General features: G+C 38.1%; 1 protein-coding gene across 6 annotated transcripts in view; it reads right to left on the bottom strand.

Annotated features, from left to right (window-relative positions):
• Positions 1–2,439: 2,439 nt before the first annotated feature.
• The window catches only part of FAS (Fas cell surface death receptor), a 28,659-nt gene continuing 22,382 nt past the window's right edge, over positions 2,440–8,716 (bottom strand). The window contains exons 6-10 of one of the 6 annotated variants that reach the window (XR_008616145.1): positions 8,517–8,603; positions 7,245–7,306; positions 6,161–6,185; positions 4,790–5,447; positions 2,440–2,520 (exon numbers count right to left, since the gene is read on the bottom strand). Coding sequence is in view for 4 of the 6 variants with exons in the window: in XM_007100980.4 (XP_007101042.1) it covers positions 5,116–5,447; positions 6,161–6,185; positions 7,245–7,306; positions 8,517–8,603 (506 nt within the window). In the remaining 2 variants the exon portion in view is untranslated. Of the gene's footprint in view, positions 2,521–2,784; positions 5,448–6,160; positions 6,186–7,244; positions 7,307–8,516; positions 8,604–8,716 lie in introns of those variants that run through there. The other 5 variants (XR_003677504.2, XM_028481237.2, XM_028481238.2 and 2 more) reach the window with 5 other exon arrangements.

The raw sequence follows: 8,716 nt of genomic DNA, 5'->3' as shown, positions 1-8,716 counted from the left end.
GCCTCTGAGCCTGCGCGTCCGGAGCCTGTGCTCCGCAACGGGAGAGGCCACAACAGTGAGAGGCCCGCGTACCGCAAAAAAAAAAAAAAAAGTAAAACAAAACATTGTTTCTGATCATCTAATGACAAAATTGGGGCCTTGGGGTTAATATAGAATTGTAAGTGCACTTCTTGAAGGCCACCCCCTCTCAATCTGAACAAACAGCAATGATACACAACACATTTTAAAAGGAAAACTAAAAGGCACAGCCAGGCTAAAGAATAAGAAATCCTTCCTTGCTAGAAGAATGGAAAACAACAGCAAGATAATTAATGACCTGGACAGAAGCCAAAGCCTTGTGAGATCAATGCCTGGAAGGAAAGCAGAGTTTGCTCCTGGGTTTAGCCAAGAATAAATGTGCCCACCTGAGGCAGAGGACAAGACCCAGGCTCCCTTCTTAAAATCGGGGACTGAGGCAGAGCTTTCTGACTGGTGAAAGACAGCTAAACAGAACTTCTGCCAAACACTGCCTGGGACTATGGCTTATATGATGCTGTGGGGCTTGGGATCCGGTAAGACCTAGGCACAACCTCATGACATGGAACTGAGCCAAGCTGCCCCCAGATACATGACTGAATATGTGACAGCCCCAGTGTCACCAAGGGCTGTGAGCTGCAAAATGCATCTATAAATCCAGGCTCAGAACTGGGGACTCTGGAAGCCCTGGTAAAAGAAGGCACAAAACTACTAGAGTAAAGTGGTTATTCAAGATGAATAATCTGTTGAAGTTAATCTGTTATTCAAGATGAACCTACAGAGCTCAAAAATACAAGAAGAAAATCACACCAGAAAAGCCACACTACAAAATCAGCATGAAATTACTGCAGTTAAGGTTAAGATAACAAAGCAATTCTAAAAAAGACTTTAAAATAACTGTAAGATCCTGAAAGAGATAGATGGTGGAATAAAATCTATTGAACTCTAATAAATTGCCAATGAAAAACAAGCAGAAATGAAGCAGGTACAAGTGAAAATGTGAAAGAAGCACTTAGAAATGTTAATGAAAAATGTAGACAACAAAATATATACCTCAGTGGATATAATACTCCAGCCTGATTAGTAAGAAAGAAAATAGTAAATTTGAAGAGAATGATGAGGAATTCCCCCAAATGCAATATATAGAGACAATTATATTAAAAAATAAAAAGAGTAAAAGTAAGAAACCTGAGGAATAAGCCAAGAAGCTTCACCAGATAATACTAAGAGTTTCAAAAGAAACTCTTCTGAAAGAGAAAATAGCTGAGAATTTTCCAGGACAGAAGCTACAGCCCTATCTTTCTGATTAAAAATTTACTCTTATTAAATAAGTTAAGTAAAAATAAATCTACATCAAAGCTCATTGTAGTGAAACAGCAGAACACCAAGGAAAAGGTAAGGGAAACTTTAAAACTTATCAGAATTAAAAAAATAAACATTACCTTTGAAGGAATGATATTTAAACCAAAAGTAGACATTCCATCAGCAGCGATAAGTGTAAGAAGACAGTAGATTAACATTTTCAAAGAGATGAGGGAAAACTGCAAGTATTCTGGCATAAAATTCTATACTCAGATAAATTACCTTTCAGGAGCGAGGATGGAAAAAATTCTAAGTTGTATTGATTATATACCTTATCCAGACAGCTCTACAGAAACTGATGATTCAATAGCTAAAAAATTTCTGATCAAATCGAAGTTGGGAGAACTCCATATGCAAACCAATGAGGAAGACCTAGGTGTCTGAGTAAGCAAGTCTCACCATATGATCTACGACCTCTTTCTACAAATAACCTTTTTTCTGCAGCTCATGGGTGACACTCTTACCCAGGATGTCCACCACAAAGAGGACCAGACCAGGTTCACCACAATAAGGGTGATCTTGAACCAAAGGCCACCTCAAGCTCTGGATCATGGCTGTGATTATTGGGAACGGTCACACTCAAGTGAAACTATGAGGGAAAGAGCCATACCACCAAGTCCCAAGACCTTCTCAACTTCCCTCGTCCTCCCAAAGGAACCTGAAATTCTCGGATTGGAACTTACCAGAGTAGATACAGGATGTTCTCTAACTCAACTTCACCTTGCAAAGTACAAGGTGAAGATACTGTGGATTCTGTTCTAGACCACCGCAATAAAGCAAATATCGCAATAAAGCGAGTCACACAAACTTTTTGGTTGCCCGGTGCATATAAAAGTTATGTTTATACTATACTGCAGCCTATTTAGTGTGTAATAGCATTATGTCAAAAAAATGTACATACCTTAATTTTAAAATGCTTTAGTGCTAAAAAATTCTAACCATCATCTGAACCTTCAGCAAGTCGGAATTATTTCTGCAACAGTAACATCAAGGATCACTGATCACAGATCACCATAACAAATATAATCATAATGAGAAAGTCTGAAATATTGCAAGAATTACCAAAATGTGCATGAAGTAAGCAGATGCTGTTGAAAAAAAATGGCGCTGATAGACTTGCTCGACGCAGGGTTGCCACAAAACCTGTTTGTAAAAAACACGGTATCTGTGAAATGCAATAAAGCGAAGCACAATAAAATGAGGTGTGCCTGTAGGACTTCTGCTTCTGGCCGTGAAGATTAACTAGTATCAGACTTGCCCCCCTGCTGTCTAGAACCAGAAAATCAGGTAACAGATAGTGCAGACTATCCCTTAGAGAAGAGAAACTAATGATCACTCAGCCTTCCTGCCCACAAGCCCTTTCCCGATCCTAGTACAGGAGGAACTCTAAGCAGAGAACAGTCATCTTGTCAAGTTGAGGGGCAGAAGGTTAAGTTTAGGAGGCTGAGACTGCCAGGCTTTTTGGAACAGAATACTGAAAAGAAGGAAGCTACATAGAAAAAGAGTTCCAGAAATCGGTACAGGGATTCTCTGGAGTCTTTGGCTGATACTATGTGCACATGCAGAGATAAGACTCCAAGAGCCAGCAAAGGACAGCTACGGGTGCTGTAAGCAGAACAATTCCCAAAGCTGACATAAGGGTAGGAGACTGCTGACACTCCAACCAACCAGAGTGAAGAGATCCCACTGAAAAGATGCAGAGAGTACTGGACTTTAGTAGTAGGGCTGAACCAGCCATTAGAGTTAAGGTTGCCAGATCTGCCCTAACAAAGATATAGACCTGAACTATCAATGCCGTAACCAGTCCAAACTGAGATGTGCTTGTAAGTATAAATAAAATACAAACCAGATTTTGTGGGCTTTACTATGAAAAAAAATGTAAATTATATAATTAATAGTTTTTATACTGCTTACATGTTGAAATGATAATATTTGGAAATGATGGGTTAAGCAAAATATATTATTAAAATTAAGTTTTAAAAAAGAGAGATAGTCCAGTGGTCACTACGTAGCCAGAAATGGAAAGTATGCAGGAAGGATTATTTCAAAATCCCCATTTAGCTTTCTTACCAGTAAAACCAACCCTTTGAAATATTTACTTTCTTAACCACACGTTCAGTGCCTGATATATAATCCTGTTATAGTAAATCCTCACATAATAACCAATTATGTGTTGTTTAGGAGAGGGGTATTTTTGAGAGTAACAGCCTATGGAGGAAATTATTTAACTACTAAGGGGCTTTAAAAAGGAAATACCTCCTAAGAGACCAAAGGAAGGATGAAAGATTTATAAACAGGTTACATTTAGCAATAGATAGAAAAAAGAAAACAAAAACAAAAAGGCCCCACCAAAAAAAGAGATAACCAGAGATACCAAAAACATGATTTTAATTAAATAGTTTTACCTATGTTTTCTATTTCCAAACATAAGAGGAAAACACCTTCCATCAATGGAAACTCTTTAGGTAGTACTGAGTATCTGTTTCAGCTTATAACTGTCTTCAGCTTACAACTATATAAATATTAATAGTATTTATTAACATTCACATTTAGTATAAACTTTTGAAAGTGTTTAAATGTAAAAGTAAGGAAGTGGTAGTGGGGAGAGGGGCTTATTTGTCTAAGAAGCTACAGGAAATAACAAGAGCAATTCCTGAAACCTGATATGATTTCACTTTTGCTATGTATAAGCTGCCTTTGCATCAAGAGAGAACACATGGGGAGTTACTGAACATTTTGTGGCGGATGGAGCAAAATAAGAATCTATCTTATCAGCTTTGGTGGCAGACATGGGTTCATGCTATGCCACAAAGCTACCTTCCGTAAGAGCAGTTAGTCTCTCCAAACTAAACTAGGTGTTTCCAAGAGCAGTCCCAGCTTTGCGTGAATCAGTTAAGTGTTTCTTAGGCAGTCCTTCCAAGTCTGGGGGTGCACAGGCCACCAAGACGCACATCAAGAAGAAAATGGAGAGGTGCCAATGATCTAGTAATTCTTTCCTGATCAAAATGTTTCGACACCTGAGAAAGAAGTGGATTATTTTGATCCAAAGTGACAAACAAATATAAAATAGCCAAGCATTATAACTGAGTCTGCATTTTCTATGTGAATTCAAAACTGAAATATTTCCCCATGAAATGCCAATAAGCTGTGCAAAGACCTTTGAGGTAGAACCTTATTAAATTCTACATTCAGTGGTATGTGCAAGCTTTCCCTGAGTATGCTCCTCTCAAAGCTGTAAACAAAATTTACAAATATGGTAAAATCTCTAGAATTATCAGTGGAGCTGGGGAGGTAATTCAGGGGCAGTTGATTGTGACATGACAACAAAAGATCACATCTACTGATTTATGGAATGAGGTCAGCCTGTGGATAGGCATTTGTATTTACATATGTTAATTACATTCATACTTACAGAATCATATGTTAGATACTTGAACATGATCTGAAATCTTTTGTCCTCTGCATACGTTCTTTTTTTGCGCACTTTACATGCCACTGTATTTACTCTTAACTGTGTCCATCTTCCCAACTAGATTTTAAACATCCTTGAAGGCAGAATCATGAGATGCTCAAAGCCTGTAAATATATTAGCTCTACAAGTCTAATAAATGAAAAAAGAAAACACACCCAGTAAAAAAAAAAGCCAAGCAATATTTACAGCTTGCAGCTACCCAGAACTTATTCGAACATTAATCTTTCTTTAGTATATTCTCAGAACTGAGTTAGTTGTTTTTCACTTTAAGCCAAGCTTTCATTTTCATTTTGCAAGTTTGCATTTTCATGTTCACTAGTAATGTCCTTCTGGACTATATCTTGAATTTTCTCTGCAAGAGCATGAAGTTTGGCTTTTCTGAGACTTTTAATCAAAGTGCAATATGCATCTTTCTTCCCATGACTTTGATACCAGTTACGGAGAAGTTGGACCTTCTGTTCAGCTGTATCTTGGGGATTGTCGTGCTTGATCTCATCTATTTTAGTTTCCTCCATACCATTCTTCCGAACAAATTCTTTAACTTCAGTTATTTTCATTTGTTCAGCAATACTAATGATATGTTTTACCAAGTCAATGTCTGAAAAATAGAGAATAGTCTCTGAAAATTTGTTTTTCTAAACAAAATTCCCACTTCTGAAAACCATTTCTCCTCTTACAGTACTTAAGAATATGGGTAAGTCCTAGAGATCTAAAGAGCCAGTCAGGGAAAAACAAAAACAGAAACAACCTCCTCCTGTGTCCCCAGTAATTTGCTCTATTACCTGGGCAAGATACATAACATCTCTGTGCCTTCTTTTCTCATCTATAAAGCAAGAGGGCTGGAAAAGAGCATCTCTAACGTCTCTGTGGATTTGATGATCAATGACCCACACCTCTAAAAGGCTGGCCAAGAGTTTATATGACCATCTTATCACTGACTCACAGGTCGAAGAACAGAACAGAATAGAATCATGACTGTTGTTAAGGAACTAGGATACACCAATAATAACTGAGTCTACAATTCAGATTAGCCTCTGAGTCAATGTAGGCAGGAGTTCTATACTACACCTACCTGCTTGTGAAGGAAAATTAAGCCTTCAGAATACAACATCTTATGTTACCTGAGTATTGGTTATACATTTAAACAAACTGCTTAATAAACCCTTTTCGGTGAGCAGGAAGAACTGGAACCTCAAGAAACGGCAAGACCCCACTATATGTTACTGAAATTTGCAAAATTATTTAACTCTAAAATTATCCTGTGACTCCTAAGGAAGCCATCTCGATGAAATGAAATGATAAAAGTCTTACCTGTGAGATTCACTGGCATCATTTCCTGGGGAGAAAAAAAAAAATGGAGGGAAGGAGAGAGATAAAATATATTTAGAATACTCTAAATGTATAGAATACTCTAAATGTAATAAAATACTCTAAATGTATAAATTTAGACTAAGTGACTAAGGAGGATTCTTTCACCATTCAAATTTTTAGTCTGAAAGTTTCCAGCCTAACCAGAAACTAAGGAATATTGGCTTTTTTTTTTTTAGGGAGGCAAGGAACCTAAGTAATTTGTGGAATGTGCTGAAATTATTCTTTATATAGACTCATGAAAATAAACATAATAACTAGAATCATTCTAAAATTTTCTTTACTGTAACTATTCTAATTTTTTGACATGACAACATAGTTTAAGTTGAAATGATTTTGTACCATGTTCATTTAAAGAACCCTAAGCCCCACTGGCCCCAAATGAGAAAATCGTTTTTCATCAAGTGAACTGGTTACTCTCCCCAGTGTATCTTTTGCTATATGTGTGTGTGGTGTTTTTTTTTTTTTTTTTTTCGGCCTCTCTGTGCATGGCTTGTGGGATCTCAGTTCCCCGACCAGGGATTGAACCCAGGCCACGGCAGTGAAAGCCCCTAGGCTACCAGGGAACTCCCTCTTCTTCTATTTGAAATGCTTTGATTCCATGTTGTAAAAAGATATGGTGACAGATAAGGTAACAAGTGTCTGAAGAGAGCTGAGTTCTACCTTTACAATGGCTTTAAGTGTTATCTCTGTGCCTGGACTTGGATACTGAATCCCTGCTCTGGTAAAGGATGTCTTTCTGCATTTCTCTTCAGGATAATACCAACATGGAACATGGAAGCTTGGCCACATCCTTTTCTCAACTCCTTTTGTGTAAGTGAGAATTTATTAATAAGAATTAATTCTTGTTATCTGTATAGAAGCTTCTTATCAACTGGGCACCATATCTTAATTCATTTTTGATGCCCCTCTAACCCATGCACACGCAGGCATCATAAATGTTTGTTTTTAAAAAAGTAAAAGTAAAAAGCTGAATGACTACCTTCTCTATTTTTTTCAGAAAGCTGATGCATGTTTCAACACTTACAGTATTTGAGGCTATAGATTTCTGGTGACCATTCTTTCTATTCCTGCGCCGTCTTTTCACCTCTGAAAGATCCAAGAAATTTCTATCAGACTCAGGTCTCAGCCTTGTAGGAAGCATGTGAGAATATACTCTCATACTAAGAGAAGTGTGAGAAGGAGAAACTCATTCATTGAAATTTAAAGCAACCGAGCACCATAAGAGGCAGATTCGTCCTGATTTTGAAAATTCCATCCCACCGAGTCAAGTGGTCTAGAGATATGCCACACCTTAATGGAGCCATCCAGTTACCACACACTGGCCTAGCCTGAAGCTGGCTTTTGACTTATTGTATGGCCATCACCACTCCCTCTCACTGGCTTGAAGCTGGGCACAGAAGCCATAGGCTATGGAAAGTCGACATCAGTTTGCCATGAAGTGGCATTTAATGCCCCAAAACTCAAGTACACACACTCACAAATAACTCAAATATATATACTCAATAAGTGTATGCCTTGAAGTCAGTATGAGGTGGAAGAGAGAAATCTAGACGTCTCCAAGCACAATTTAAGTGTTTAAACATTGAGTTTATATTTTTAGTTAAACAATCTCTAATGGCAAGGCAGTCTCTTTATCTTCAGCTGACCTGGAGAAGCAGTGATTTGTTCCAACAGAAAAAGAAAAATTGGATGTTTCAGAGTTATTGAAAGTTGACACCACCATGTGTTGTATGAATGATCTAAAGGGATTTTTCTAGAGTAATTATAAGTATATGCAATTTTGGTTTACGTGCTGCCTTTACTACGTAACCCTCGCATGAAAGGTATTGCCACGGTATTTTAAGTTAAGGTGGAGAAATAATCACAAAGCATGGAGCCTGGACAAGGGAGAGGAGGCACAGACAGGGGTGAATTTATCAAGTGTCCCCTGCGATGCCTTGGCTCCTTGAATTCTCTTTGTGCATGGGATGATCTCAATGTAGACTGAAGGACTACTTCCGATTCTTGGCCAACTCAGCTACTGCCTAAATACAAATACCCTTGTTCATGGGGAAGATGGGAACACCCAATCAGTGCCCCAGAATGGTTGCTCAAAAACAGTAGCTGAGAGATAACATCACCTGTTCTTACCCGCTCTCAGGGGTGCATTTAGAAGCAGGAATTTAACACCATACCAGAGCTGCCTACCTGGTAGGAGCTTTCTTTCTCCTGGTAGGTAGGAGACAGGAGGGAATTCTTGTGAACAACTACTTCCCAAGTTACTTCAATCTACAGTTTGAACAAAGTAAGAACTTACCCCTGTATATTAGTGCAGATATTGGAATGAGGATCAGGAGGGCCCATAAACTGTGTAAGTTAGATCTGGATCCTGTAGATTGGAACGCTGGACATGGTAAATGAAAGTAAGCAATTTTTAAGATTAAAACAAAGTACTCTCAGAGAATCAAAAGTTTTGGATTGGCTTTTCTTCATATTTTACAGTGGGGTTGGAAGAAA

The sequence above is a fragment of the Physeter macrocephalus genome, chromosome 20 (genome assembly GCF_002837175.3).
Source record: "Physeter macrocephalus isolate SW-GA chromosome 20, ASM283717v5, whole genome shotgun sequence".
Classification (NCBI taxonomy): Eukaryota; Metazoa; Chordata; class Mammalia; order Artiodactyla; family Physeteridae; genus Physeter; species Physeter macrocephalus.
This window is presented reverse-complemented; position numbering and strand designations above follow the sequence as displayed.